We start from the raw sequence: 15,401 nt of genomic DNA, 5'->3' as shown, positions 1-15,401 counted from the left end.
GAAAATTTTTCGGAGATATTCGACCAGAGACAAACCAACATTTACGTTTTTATTTATATAGATTATATTAATGTTGTTGGTGAGCACTCGAGTTATTTTGGATTCCCGAGAGCAGCATGTTTTCCACCGCACAGATTAAGAGTTATCTAGGAACGTCCGATAGGGTGTGAGTACAGTCACTGACCCATATCAGGGCACAACAAATTGTTGGTAGCTGTAAGATATAAAAAGAAATTTTTGTGTCGCAATCGTTGTGGCACAACAATACTGTTTTCAAATATTCTGCAGCAACTTATATTGACATGGATGGAGATGATTTTATGTAACATATACAGTGAGCCTGAAATCATAATGTGCGATAGATAAAACATTAAAAGTTCTATGCTATCATTAGGCGACTCAAACTGAAGAAACCATTCGAACTAGTTAAATTTTAAAGTACTAAGTAATTCAGTGGAAGTGACTTAGTTTTTATTTAAGTAGTATATTAGGTTTAGAAAAAAATTAATCATTAGCTATCCAACTAGTTTCAATTGTAATTACGTTCTGGGTTAACCAGTCTTTAATTAATTAATAAAAAGAATATTCTATACATCGGCAAGAAAGGCCGAACTTTGGATACACATGAAGATTTCACATTTATGAAATCTGCAAATTAATTTGCAACTAAATGATAATTTTACCAAAATGTTTAACCCTATATACGATGTAATCATTGATACATACAAAACATAATATACAGTCATACCCCCCTTCCACCACTTCCGCATACACCTTATTTCTAACTCCTCCCCCCATCCCACCCCACTTGCAATGACTTTTAACACACTTCACCAAATTNTTCTTTGACTCTGAATACGGAGTTGATATATTCCTCCGAAACGTCGGTTGACTTTCAACGGACTACATTACCTACAGAACGGACAGTACTTTGTAAGATGAGGCACCGATTAAATAGTAAGTAAATAATACACTGTATCTTCAATACCAAAATCAATTGTTAATTATAACAACATTTAATACTATTACTTTTATACCATTTTCAGATTAACATTAATATTACTACATCTATATCATGAGCCTCCAAAACAGTTTATTATATATACACAAAATATAGAATACTCCAATTTGTCCGTGGGAACACAAAATCACAAAAACAATGACTGACTCGATGATGTAAGGCATCACTTTAAGAATTTTATTCTTGTTTTATAGTATAACTTTTGTTTTATATAGTCTAATTTATTGTACTTTTACGCCAAGTATTTTAATATAATTAATATTATTGTATCCAATTTTACTGGTACTGCAGTTCAGTGGTGTATATATGTTAGCCATATATATGCCTGATGATGGCTTTTAATAGCCGAAACATGTAGCAGAGCCAAAGTTGGCACTGACCTTAATATAGTTGTTATTGCGACGGTTTCATTGAAGAAATTGCATATTATAACACAACAGGATATATGAAATGAAAATTAGAAAAGTTCATCCTTTACAGACACCGGTGAGAAACTTTCTCCTGATAAATAATGTTGCAACCTGATCTCTTGTACTGTAGAGGTTCTTACTCCGTTGTGTGTTTTCTGTTTTAGAACTGAGTTGATATCACTTAGCTCATGCCTCTCCAGATGGTTTTGAGTGAAGTCATGTTAAACTCGGTTTGTAAACAAAAAACACTAAACAGAGTAAGAACCGCTGCAGTACAAGAGGTCAGGGTACAAATTATCTGTAGCTACTCATGTGAACTAGTGGTTCTATGGGAGGGAGCAGTACACAAAGGCTGGTGGTATGATAGAATATTTTCTTACCGACAGGGCAAGTGGTATGAGAGCATACCCTCTTACCGCCCGAGCTCTCGGCACTGACGAAAGCCATTATGTATCAATAGATTATTCTCCGAACACTTGGGCGGTAGTGTTGCGTTCATGACGTTCATGACGTTCATGACGACATGGTGGCTATGTTGCCTGTCAAACACTGAGTACCCTACTGTCCTGTGGCCAAGTACGTAACTGCGTATGTGAGTAGATGACGTCCAGCTGGCTAGACGTGTGCTGAGATCCGCTACCTGCTACACAAACTCGAAGAACAATTTGAGGTAAGTGTCCCTTAGGACACTTAGCGATATTTGTAGCACATGGGAAAACATGGAGGTTTAAATAACGTTTAAACTAAAATATTTATATATTTACTTGCTTGCCCAACAGCCCAAAAACCAAATATAAAGTAAGAAGGAGCAAAATAGGGAAACAGACTAACAACAAAAAAGACAAAATAAGTGAGCTTTGAAATAGTTCAATTCTATTTCTCAGTTCATTGTTTATTTACGTTCTTACTCATCAGCCCAAAGCCAAATTATAAAGTAAGCATGAGCAAAGAGAGGAACAAAGTAAACTGCTCACAGACAAAAAAGGAATGAAATATATGTCATTTAGGCAAAATCAATTCTAAAAATATGCACACCAATTAAACTTGAATATAATTAATATTATAATAATTACCGGTAGTAATGAAGAAGCTCTAATACAAGGAGATGTTTTATCGGCACACCTTTTCAACTTTTCTTCGGAGTATAAGGCCCAGGAAAACCAGGTTGGACTGAAATTAAACAGGACACATAAGCTCTTGTTCTGTACCGATGATGTGAATCTACCGGGTGATAATGTAGATACCGTAAAGAAAGAAACACAAACTTTAATTGACGAAAGTAAGTAGGTTGGTCTAGAAGTAAACACAGAAAAAACTAAGTATATGTTACTGGCTCGTCACTAAAATGCAGTCAAAATCATGACATAAAGATAGGAAACAGATGTTTTGAAAACGTGACACAGTTCAGATATTTGGGTACAACAATAAGAAATCAAAACCTGATTCAGGAGGAAATTAAGAGGAGATGGAACTCGGGTAATGCTTGCTACCATTCAGTCCAGAACCTTTTGTCTTCGCGTCTGCTGTCCAAAAACATAAGAATTGCCTGTGGTTCTGTATGGGTGTGAAACTTGGTCTCTGACATTAAGGGAGGAACATAGGCTGAGGGTGTTTGAGATGAGGGCGTTGAGGAGATTATTTAGACCGAAGAGAGATGAAGTGACAGGATTTCGGAGAAAATTGCGTAATGAGGGACTTCATAACTTGTACTCTTGTTGAAGTATAATTAGAATGATCCAAGTCAAGGAGGATGAGATGGGCAGCGAATGTAGAACGAACGTGGGAGGAGTGGATATAGGGTATAGGTGGGAAAGCCAGAAGGAAAGAGACCACTGGGAAGACCAATGCGTATATGGATGGATAATATTAAAATTGATCTTAAGAGGGACAGGATGGGATTGGATTGATCCGGCTCAGGATAGGGACCAGTGGAGGACACTTGTGAACACGGCAATGAACCTTCGGTTTCCATAAAATTCTGATAAATTCTTGAGTATCTGCAGAATTGACGGCTCCTCAAGATGGGCTCAGCTCCATGAGTAAGCAAGTAATGAAGAAGCAAAATTATCAACTATTATTAAGAGACAGATTCGGTTCCAGATACATAAATGTCCCTCCAAACGACTTCATCGGATGAAGAAGGGGAACAATTTTTTGCTCGAGGAGAAAAAAATGAATATCGAAAATCGTCTGCTATATCGAGCAGGGCCTGGAGGACCAAGAGTTTCGAAAACGGGGCAGATTTTGGATCCAAGGTAAACTTGATTAAGTATCATCATTGTATCTAGCCGAAGCATTCTCTGACGTAATGTGTGCAATTTTACATGCTCTAGAGCATACGAAACATTGAAATGTAAATAGGGACAGAGGGCTGCGTGTTCATCCTGCATGCGTTCAGTTCGTTGATATAAGTACTTGTGATATAATTCAAAAGAAGAGAAACGTATTCAAATTGAGACTGACTGCAGCAGCCCATTTTGTGCCCTACTTTATGTAGAGAGTATTCCTTTACCAAAGTAGCATATTTTTAATGATCACACTTTGTGTTCCACTTTTTGTCGTCTATGTACAACTACAGAAGGCAAGAAGTGGAACACTAAGTCAGATCTACATAGGGCAGCGGGAGGGGGCAATTTATTATTTTAATGATATGTTGGTTTACTCACAAAATGTAACCATTATTCGACGCTGCACGGCCTCTACAGTGACAGCGTCGTTACACAGCAAACTTCAAGCAAAAGAAAGACCGCTGAGTAGCACCGCTGCCGCTCCTGTCTCGGGTGTTCAAGCGACCACCGTATTATCATTGCAGATTGAAGGAAAGCGGACAGTACGAAGTTGAAGTGGTCTCAAATAACAAATTCCGTGAATATCTGCCAGTTCGACTGAAAGTTTCAGGGAAAGGGAACAGGAAGAGTACATAGTCAACACACAGGCCGCGCCATAGCTCAAGCGGTCAGTCGCTGGTTTCCAACCGCGGTGGCCCAGTCTCAAGCCCCGGTCTGGTCAAATGGGATTTGTGGTGGACAAAGTGGCGCTGGGGCAGGTATTCTCCGAGTACTTCGGTTTCCCCTGCCAATCTTCATTCTACCAAATTCTCTATCATCGTAATCACTCGGGTCAGGTACAATAGGCCAAACAGTGGCAGATGTGCCGAGTGGACCCAGCTGGACTCCACCCCTCAACTATGAGATTTAAAAAATAATAATGAACACATGAGAGTATTTCTTTTTACTTTAAGAGGGAAGATCAAATCAAAATATTACATTAATTTAATGAAAACTCTCCGATAGAGTATTTTTTAAAATTTAATTAAATTATAATCATTGGCACTCTGCTTCCTTCGGCGTTGTTTACTTGCCATTTTCAGGGTTTCCGTTTCAGCGAGTAAGCCATTAAAATGTATATATCATGGCATTCGACTTCCTGCAACGAGTAACAGAAGACTTCATACGTTGAGGCCACGTCTGCTCATCCGTCCACAGATGATGTAAATCAGCTCCTAAAATCTGGACAGCTTGGTTTAAAACTCATCATTGGACTCTTTCACTAAAAGATGCTAGGCAATTCCAATTTTCTCCCATATTAACCAGTCAAAATGCCTACTGCACATAAGGTCATATGTAAAGCTTTCTGTGTTTGTCATACATCGTTAATAGAATTCTCGTAGACTTAGACGTGTTAAGTACGTTCATTTTAAATTTTCAGAAATATACTGGATATTATAAAGTATGCTTACATAAGGCCATACGACCGTGCCACGACTCAGGAAATCAGTTACCGGCTTCCCAACGCGGCGGCCCGGGTTGGTGCCCAGTTCAGGTCATGTGGGATTTGTTGTGCACAAAGTTGCACTTGGGCAGGTTTCCTCTGAGTACTTGTAGTTGGTTGAGGTGCTGTGCTACAAGAAAGAAGGTCGCGGGTTCAAGTCCCGATGAGGTCATTGGATTTTTTTCAATTAACCTAGTTATTCCAGCCGCACTGTGACCCTGTGGTTGACTCAGCTTCTAACAGAAATGAGTACCAGGAATTAATTAAAATAATTTTCCTAGGGAGCAAAGCGGACCGGCGCGTAAAGCCGACAACCTTACTGCCATCTTCGAGCCGATTGTCTAGATAATGTTGTAACCGTCCTCCTTGATCCTATGTTGTGCTCCACTTATCACCGTCCTCCCTCTTCTCGTGGATGTCAAGAAGTTATGTGGGAAGGGAGGAGAATTGTGGTTGTTGGAGCTGTTAGGCGAGAGCTCGCTTCCTGTACACATTTAGGTGTCTAGCAAGTAGGTAAAGACGGGAGTATCTGGTTTCTGTTCGGTAATTGGTAGAGCTGAGTTCATATCCCGGGTCTTACACGGGTCTGGCTCGGGCAGGGCAGGAAGAATCTTTCACTACAATCACACACACCTCTTTAGACCGTTGCACTTAGTAATCATTTAATTCCCTCCAGCTTAGCTTACTGAATACAAATGAATCTATTAGTAGCACTTGTTTAGAACTTTATTTATAATACTTTTACGGAAGGGACGTAGTTGTAATTTTGTGTCCGACTTTGCCGAAAGTTGGATGAAGACTCCTTGAGGTGGAATGCACTCTCTCTGAATACTGAGGTCCACGAACCCCAGACTCCAAGAGAAATCCACTCCTCCACTTTTGCCATTGGTTAAAGTTTCAAACTAGGAGGTTCCCTAAATTTTTAATTTCCAATCATGTTGCTTTGCTCTGTGATTCTGGCAGATGCTGAGCTGATGCTAAGGTTGACAGCCCCTGGATGCATTACGACCATGGGATGAGGCTCCGGCCATCCCACTTCTAAGTTATAGCTGTCCCAAGCTGTCAGCTCTCAAATTCTCAAAGACTTCCCATCTTTGCTGAAACTGCCAGAATTCCAGGAAAGTACCAGATGTTACTTCCTGTACACATAGCAAAACTTGAACTATGTCCCTTCTGCGTGTAAGAGCTGGCTATCTGCCGGATCTCTTTGTTTGTAATTTTGTAATCTTAACTTAATACAGATTTAATTAATACACAATAGTCCACAAATTAGAATGAACGGTTACAACGTGGGACCCTCAAGGTCTCACAACCCTATGGGCCTTCACGGCCTGGTACAGGGATAGCTTTACTTTTCTACTTTTTAACTTCGGTTTCCCCTGCTAATTCTCATTCCACCGATTGCTCCACACTCATCATATATCATCCGGGGCTGGTACAATAGGCCAAATAATGGCCAATGTACCCAGTGGGCACAGTCTCGCCCTCCCTCAAGAAACTTAAAAAAAAACATAAATTGGCTTTTTTTGTGTAATTTGCTGTAATTCTATCCGTTTCTATTCTATCCGTTGCTGTTAACACATGAAACTTGAGTCTCTTCTGAGAGATATTTAGAATATCATTTCTAAATGGAATATTAGGAAGAGTGGAGATGACCCAAGGTCACACTTTCGGAACAGGGGCCGGAGACTGGCTACGAGCTGGAAGGCTGAGAGATCTGAGTTCGAGTCCCGGTAGGATCAAGAATTTGTCTCCTATCCAATGGGTACCGGGAACTCTTTCCCCGGGGTTAAAGCGGACCACTCACCTCCGGCTGGTGCCGAGGTCAAGCAAATGTGGGTCTATACATCCACCCCCCCCATATGCCTTCATGGCGTAGTGCTTAATTAGTTTAGCTCATGGACGTCTTTACAACTTTACTTTTGGGACAAGAGACTAATCAAATGACAGAAGAGGCTTTGTAGGAAAATGACAAATTATGAAAAAAAAATATATTGTGCAAGAAAAATTAAACAAATCGACTAAGGAACAGAACAGCACTTAATATAAACATTTTTAAAGAGCAACCTAAGAATTAATTTACATCGACCCACATATAAATAAAACGCGCAAACCCGAGCACACAGCAAAGCACAGAGAATTGAGGTATTATTAATACTTATGTTAAACCGAAAGAACGATTTTTACTTTGTTAATATTAATGGGGTTACGTTGCCTTTTGAAAAAGTCAAAGATAATTATGTTTCGGAAACTTAATCTTCGAGTTCCTGCCCGGTAGGCCAAAGGTTTTGCTTTGTCGATGTCTGCTCATCAAGTAGAAAATGTCCCTCTGCAAGATGTGCTTCTGCTGATCATGTTGTTTGCATGGATATTGAGGTATCTTGAGCCAATTGTTTTTTTTATATAACATTTTATAATTGTTCTTCATATTAAAGTATTGTAACGTGTATTAGAGTGTTGTGCGTGACTTATAAGACGGGTTTTGGATGGGAAAATTGGTTCTATTGAACTATATATACTATTCACAATTCAGGACTACAGGCAATACAGCGCTATCGCTGTGTTCTCACACTTTCTAGTTCACCGTTACACACGCACCAATTTTCTCAGTCTTCACTAGCCTTTGTAGCCATACCAATGACACCACCATCTTTATTTGTAATCAATATTTCTTTTTAGAGTAATTATACACAAGATGTAGCAAGGAACACTCAAGGGTGACTTAGCCCGATTCTTGGTTTCAAGAATAGGGCCTGCTTCACTGCTACAAAGACCAGACAGGAAGCACCCCGCAGAGTTTTCCTGGAAATTCAGTTAGAAAGTTGACCGGCGGGATCCTTTGGTAAAGTTACACTTGACAAGTTTTGAACCCCATAAGTCAAAAGTGGGAAGGCCAGCAACCCACGCTACTAGTATAATTTTTCAGGCAGCTTTCTAAAGCGACGTTAGGACTTTAAGATCCAAAGTCCCAAATTAAAGTTATGTGATTGGAGCAGTGAGAATTATGGTTAACTCCCCAAATTCGAATTGTTCCAATCAGCAGAAATTAGGGTAGTAACTTGGAGGCGGAGCCGAAGCCGCGAAGATTTCTTGCTTCGAAGCAGGGTCAGTCTGCAAGAGGAGTCCTCTGAACAACCCTCCAAGTGTACAGCCGAAATTATGTTTAAGTGTTTGCAGGAAAATACTCTGGATAACTCTTCTAAATTTAACGTGAAATTTTCTTTGTGCTAAAAGTATAAGTGCAAGTGCAGTTCTAGGGGTTGTGCTAAAAGACACAGCCCCTAACTAGTTAGCCAGGAATCCGGTCGCCAACGTTGGCGAGATTTCCATGTGTTTTGTGCAACAAGTGCTGTTAAATGTACGTGTGTAGCAAGATTGGCTAATTAAACAGAGTGTGTGTTAGTGCCAACCCAAAACACTCTTCTCTTTCCCGCTGACGCGAGGCCCGTATTCCCCTGAGACAGAATCTCATCGCTCCAGTGAGAACGCGGTACCTAGCACCTGTAGTTTCCAGTTCCCAGACCCCGACCCCGACCCCCTGTCGTTCCCGTTCCCCCCCCCCCCCTTTTTCCAGAAACGTAAGCCGACAGTAAGCTTACTGGCGCCCAGCAACCCGATAACCTATACCCCGACAGCTATTATCCACCAGAACAACCAAAAGGGAAACAGAACTGGATAAGGAGGACGCAGCCGCAACCTGCCAACTCAAAGTAACCACAGGCGGGAGGGAACGGCTAGAGGAGCAGCTGCAACCAGCAACCAAAGGGCTCTTCAGAGGACTGCCGGAGAAAGACTGTTAGAAGGAGTGGTGCCCAAAGCAAAGGGCCTTAACGCACTAGACGGTTAGACCTTATCCAGACAACGGATTTTTAACAGTCTCACTGTCACTTCAAATCACATACGAAGTCTTCTTTGCACCACCCACTTCCTTTCTTGCCATTTCTTCTCAACCATCTTCGACTGAAATCTCCAGAACTCGACCCAATTTTCGACATCAACTCCCTCAAATGCACTCTTCTTCAGCTGAACTCTCTCAGCTTCTTAAAACAACTCACTGCTCCTTGTAACTTATCGTTATATATCCTCGAGGCGGATCCAATGGAAAACGTCTTCTTCTATTGTCCCGTATTATTTTAATTGTGTTTACTGATCCGTTGCCTAGTAAGAGACGTCCTATTGTTGTGCGCGTTGACTCCTGTGGGAATTCTGTTTTCTGAGTTGTCGCCTAGCAATGGGTCTATACATCACAATATTAATATAAGCAATGCGAAAGTACATATAATCTTTCTCTTCGCACAACGGCTGGCAAAGTTGAAGTATTGAATTTGACTGCTGTTCAAATTCCTTGGTTTGGTTTTGTTCGGCTTGTCTCTGTGCGTAAGTGTTCCTTTCATTCTATCTTTGCTCGTTCTTAATTTATAACAGGCCTTTGGAATGTTGCATAAGCCCATGGTAAATATAGAATTAGCGAAATTTATGTTATTACATTTGGTATATTTAAAACAAATTGTTTCTTTCAGTCATATTTTGTGTTATCCATTGTTCTTTCAGCTATTATAATATTGCGTTCATTGTAAATATACATTCTTAGATACTTTCCTTCTGTTGTTTATACAGATTTAGGGGTTTGTGTCATCATACAGCACGTTTGATTATGTCATATGTAACAGAATCGAAAAAATTGTGACAGCATAAAACCCTAAAAGTAAACATAAAAATTGTATTTAATTCGCTTATTAGTGGCAAGTTGTATTTGTGTTAATGGAATAAAAATTATTATTAATTAAATTATATAAATTGCAATGTTTTGTATTTTCTTTCTTTTTCTATAATTGTGTTCGCTCTTTAATTGGCTTTGAGATTTTAATTTGCATGTAAATAAATAAGAATTCGATTATTATTATTAATATTCAATTTTATGACAACGTGTGCGCCTCGAAGTACGACATAATTTGTCTGTCTGAGACGTGGCTCACCGACCTGTGCTACGATCACAATCTGATTCCTAACCAGTACACCGTTTACCGGTCTGACTGGCCGTACATAAACAAGGCTCGCGGTGGTGGCGTATTAACAGCCATTACTGCTAGCCTGGGCTCTTGCAGTCGCAGGTATGATTTAGAACTCAGTTCTGAATGTGTGTGGGTCGAGGTTCCCACTGCTGATGGCATAAACATGCTTATTGGTAACCATTACTTCTCCCCTGACACAAAACCGGAAGTCGTTACTGCCTATTTCCGACAACTTGAAAACAATCTAGACACGAACAGTACTCGCGTCATATTGCGCAGTGAGTTCAATGCTCCTGGATTCAACTGGGAGTACGGGACACCTCCTTCTAGTTGCATTATTCTAAAATCAAAGGGGACTCTATATACACCTCTACATGTTTTATTGGCCTAAGGCAGTGCGTTGAGGCTGTTGACACTATTAACCTGCTTGACCTAGTATTTGCAAATTTCACTGATCTTAAGTTTGTTCCTACCGACTCTGGATTTGTCGCGCCTGATATATATCACCCTCCTTTGAATATTGATGTTCTGTTACCTAATGTTAACAGTAATTTAAATTTTGAGTTTAGTTATCAAATTTTCGCAGCAGGGAACTACGCTTTGCTTTACAACATTCTATCTACTTATGACTGGTCAAGCGTGTATGAAACCTCTTCTGTTGACGTAGCAGTCGCCAGCCTCAGTGTTGCTGTCAGAAGTGCCATGGAGCAGGCATTTCCTTGTGGGTATCGCTACAAGTCTAAATACCCTCACTGGTTCTCCTATACCTTAAGGTATTACATCACCAAGAAAAATTATTTCCACCGTCATTTTAAAAAGAATCCTTCTGATTACTTTTACGACAGGTTCGCCTATTATCGAAAACTAGTTAAAAACACCATCAAGTCCGACAGGCTTAGGTGGTTGAAGTCAGTTGATAACAATTTAAAGTCACAGCCCCAACATTTCTGGAAATTCATATCTAATTTCAGAAAGCATAGATCCGGTTCCATTCATCTAGAAGTTGATGGTACACACCTAGTCCAGCCCGAAGCTGTTGCTGATTCATTTGCTAAGCACTTTCAATCTGTTTACATTAACCACTGCTCTAAGGTCATTCATCCTGTTTCGCAATCTTCTGAACTTTTATCCCTTGCCCCCATTTCTGATGCTGATGTGTACAAAGCCATCAAGAAGCTAAAACCATCAAAATCTGTTGGACTTGACGGTATTCCTGGTTTTATCATCAAAAGTTGTGCAGGTATTTTTATTCCTATACTTAGGCATATATTTAACTTGAGCCTGACGCAGCAGTATTTTCCTGCTGCTGTTGTACCAGTATTTAAAAGAGGCAATCATGCCGCTGTGAGCAACTACAGGCCTATTTCTATTCTCAGTAATTTCTCTAAATTGTTTGAATTTATTATTCATGATCATGTTTCTCATTTCGCTAAATTTAATTCCAACCAACATGGCTTTACCAGATCTAAATCTACAGTTACCAATTTGGTGGCGTTTCTCGACTTCTTGACGCCTGTTGTCCGCGGTCAGCGTCAAGCTGATGCCGTCTATTTTGATCTTTCTAATGCTTTTGACCTCGTCCCTCATAATATGCTCATGCATAAATTAAGCTCCTTCGGATTCTCTGATGCTTATGTTAGCTGGTTTCGCAGTTACTTAGCCAACAGACAATCCAGGGTTCGAGTTTCTGGCACAATCTCCCTGCCTTTTCGCGTAACGTCCGGGGTGCCGCAAGGTTCTGTTCTGGGGCCTCTTCTTTTCAGTGTATTTATAAATGACCTATGTGACTTCGTTAACTACTGTAAATTTCTAATATTTGCCGATGATCTAAAAATTCTCCGCATTATTAACTCTACACATGATTTCCTCTTACTTCAATCTGACATTAATTCCGTAAGTGACTGGTGCACTGCTAACTCCATGAAACTTAATATTGCTGAAACGCGTGTTGTATCATACACCAGAAAAAAAAAATTCTGAGCTACGAGTATCAGCTTTGTCATGCTATCATTACACGCACCAGCAGTATTAAGGACCTGGGTGTTTTCTTTGATTCAAAGTTACATTTTCACACACATGTTAATTACATATTTTCTGAATGCGTAAAGATTTTAGGTCTTATTCGCTCCATTACCTACAGGTTTTCCTCCCTGGAGTGTCTGTATGTACTATATTTTACTTTAGTCAGGTCCAAGTTGCAATATTCCTCAGTAGTTTGGAACTCCATAAACTCGACTGATGCTAATAAGCTTGAGCGCATCCAGCAGAAGTTTGCGTCCGTCTGTTTTTATCGTTTTTCCCCTCATATTTTATATAATCATACTGATGCTTTAGAGAAATTAAGTCTGCAATCTTTACATAAACGGAGACATCACCTTGATGCACTTTTTCTTGTTCAGGTCTTTCGTGGTCTTAAATCCTGCTCTTCTCTTATGGAAAATGTTAGCCTTCCTGTTCCTCCCAGCAATCTTAGTGACTTCTCATTGTTTGGTGTTTGTCCCACTAATAAACACTGTCCTTCTGCTCGGTGCGCCTATGCTGCCAACGCGGTGGGTAAAGATCTCGACATATTTGCAATCGGAACGGTTTCTGTCAATCATATTTCGCATGTAAATAAATAAAAGTTGGAATCAGTTAACATATTAACCCATTAAAACTTGAATTCTTTTATATTTTATTGCTGTCATGCCTATTCGAATCAATTTGAAATTGTACATATTGCAACGTATTCCGTTACTTAAGACGCTGTTCGGACTGTTAATTGGTTTATTTAACATACAAATCACGGCTACAATTAATTACAAAAATATTGCGCAGTTTCACGATTTATAACCCTATTCGCAAATCAAATCACGCTATTGTTGGTAGACTACACGTTTCACAGTACGGGAGCTATACAAGTGTCACTGTGTTACACACTCCCAATTAATTCTCAGTTATCACAAACTGTCACTGATTATCACACTTTTACTCGTAACTCGCCGCTGGCTAGATTCCAACTCCACTCGCAGGCTGCTGCCTTGAGAACAGTTGATAACACACTCCGGCGGCTGATTCACTTCAACTCTCTCCGGGGATGGCTAGAAGTTAGCTCGACCACAACTGAACTCGGCGACGGCCACATTACAACTCTGCTCGCAGGCAGTGCAGCTCTCTTATATAGTGGCCGTGTGTGCCTGTTACGTAGCAACGCTGTTACCCCACGCCGTCTTACGTCACCGCGCGTTGCGCGTTACGTCGCCGTACGGAGGGTGGATGACGAATCGCTGACTCACCCGCCGCGTCATTCCTGGTGGAGGGGTTCTCCGTTGCGCAACATGTCACAATATTTTAATTTCTCACTCATCAATGATAGGTTTGATTTATGTTGATAGAGTTATTATTGTAATTATTAGTATTATTATTATTACTACTATTATTATCATTATTTTTATTAATTTCGTTATTATTATTATTATTATTATTATTGTATGATGCTCTATTTAAACTCAAATTCTCACATTGTGGCTTTGTCTGTGTATGTTTGATTCCGTATCTTATTCATGCAAACTGTGTAATTAATATAGACTACAATTTTTGTATTTTTTTTATTACTTTGTGGATTTCTCTATTCGTGCTAGCTTTGTAATTGGCCTCTGTGATGTTAAGTTTGCACGTTCATAAACACGATTTGAATTGAATTGGATTGAATTGAATTGACTTGAATTATTGCTTTATATTTCGATACAGCAAACTGAAATCATTCTACAAAAAGTAATAACCTTCACTTTCAGAAGCACAAATCAAGATATAATAATTATAGAGCTATATCACATAAAAACTAGTATAAACATTAATTAATTAACTAATTAATTACAGAAAATAACAAGGAATATGTATATGTAGGACATACATTAATTGTATTAAATATACGTATAAATCACGACACACGTGGTAAAAGAGAGCCCCTGAAAATAACAAGAAGTAATGCTCAAATGTATTGGCAGAAAATTTAAGGAATTTTAATTTACGATTAATCGATGGATTTCTGATAACATCAGTTTTAAGATACAAAAAATAATCATTTCGGCACAGATAATTATTCGTGAATCACAGTTTTGGGAACAATCTTAGCAAATTAATACAACTTGAAATTTTAACATTAGTCATGATGTCAGTCAAAACTAGTGTCATCTCCTAGTGAGTCTGTTTCTATTTCAATTTTCAGATCTCTTCTTCAACTAATACAATCAATCCATTGTGGTGCCCTAACCCTAGAGAAGTCAACAACAGTGATACAATGGATAATGGAGTCCCTACCAATTTGTCCCACTCAGCCAAGTTCACGCTAACTGATACGGACACAGATAGTCCACTTCACTCTGCTGTCCAGCATGGTCATCTCGATCTCATTCGTCTGCTAATTGAACAAGGGGTCGACGTGGATACCCGGGCCACGTTTCGTGAACAGACGCCTGTGCACATTGCAGCAAAACTTGGGGAATTCAATTGTCTGAAGCTGTTGGCAAGTTATGGTGGAAGTTTGACATCCTTGGACGGCACCGAGAAGGGATTTGCGCCGATACATTTAGCAATTTTAACGGGTAACGACGCAATTGCCCTGTGGCTCCTTGAAAATGGGGTGTCAGTGAATACGGAAAGTATGGCAGGAATAAGTCCGCTGTTCTGTGCTATACGATGCCGCAATACCCAGCTGGTTAAAGTCCTTATAGAAAAAGGCGCCGATGTCAATGCAAAAATTGTGAATATGGATGGCATTACGCCATTGCATTCTGCAGTGTTGGTTAAAGATGTGGATATTTTTAAAATCTTACTCGAGAATGGAGCGGATTTCACAGCTTTCTGCAACTTCCGTAACCAGACAGTAATTCACTCAGCAGCAGCAGCTGGAAACTTAGAAATGTTCCTTACAATGGTTCGATATAATGCTGATATGTCTGTACAGACAAATAATGAAAAAGGGGATAGACCAATTCACTTGGCTGCCAGTATGGGCCATGTCTCTATCGTAGAATGGTTAATAGAGAATGGGATATCAATGGAAATTATAAATAAAGAGGGACATACACCTTTACATAGGGCTGCTTTTCGTGGGAAAATCCGTGTCGTAAAATTGTTATTAAAGAAGGGCGCGGATGTGAATATTCGCACTAAAAACAAGGAACGCAATACAGTACTACATCTGTC

The 15,401-nt window shown here is 39.7% G+C and overlaps 1 protein-coding gene across 1 annotated transcript in view; it reads left to right on the top strand.

The window, feature by feature from the left end:
• The first annotated feature begins 1,985 nt into the window (after positions 1-1,985).
• The window catches only part of LOC111870077 (putative ankyrin repeat protein RF_0381), a 14,414-nt gene continuing 998 nt past the window's right edge, over positions 1,986-15,401 (top strand). Inside the window, exons 1-3 of the mRNA XM_023862059.2 lie at positions 1,986-2,101; positions 3,532-3,686; positions 14,422-15,387. Coding sequence (XP_023717827.1) covers positions 3,540-3,686; positions 14,422-15,387 — 1,113 coding nt within the window. The 5' untranslated portion in view covers positions 1,986-2,101; positions 3,532-3,539. The remainder of the gene's footprint in view (positions 2,102-3,531; positions 3,687-14,421; positions 15,388-15,401) is intronic.

Source organism: Cryptotermes secundus, unplaced genomic scaffold, assembly GCF_002891405.2.
Source record: "Cryptotermes secundus unplaced genomic scaffold, Csec_1.0 scaffold355, whole genome shotgun sequence".
In the NCBI taxonomy this organism is placed as follows: Eukaryota; Metazoa; Arthropoda; class Insecta; order Blattodea; family Kalotermitidae; genus Cryptotermes; species Cryptotermes secundus.
Note: the sequence above shows the minus strand (reverse complement) of the source record. Positions and strands in the feature narration are given on the sequence as shown.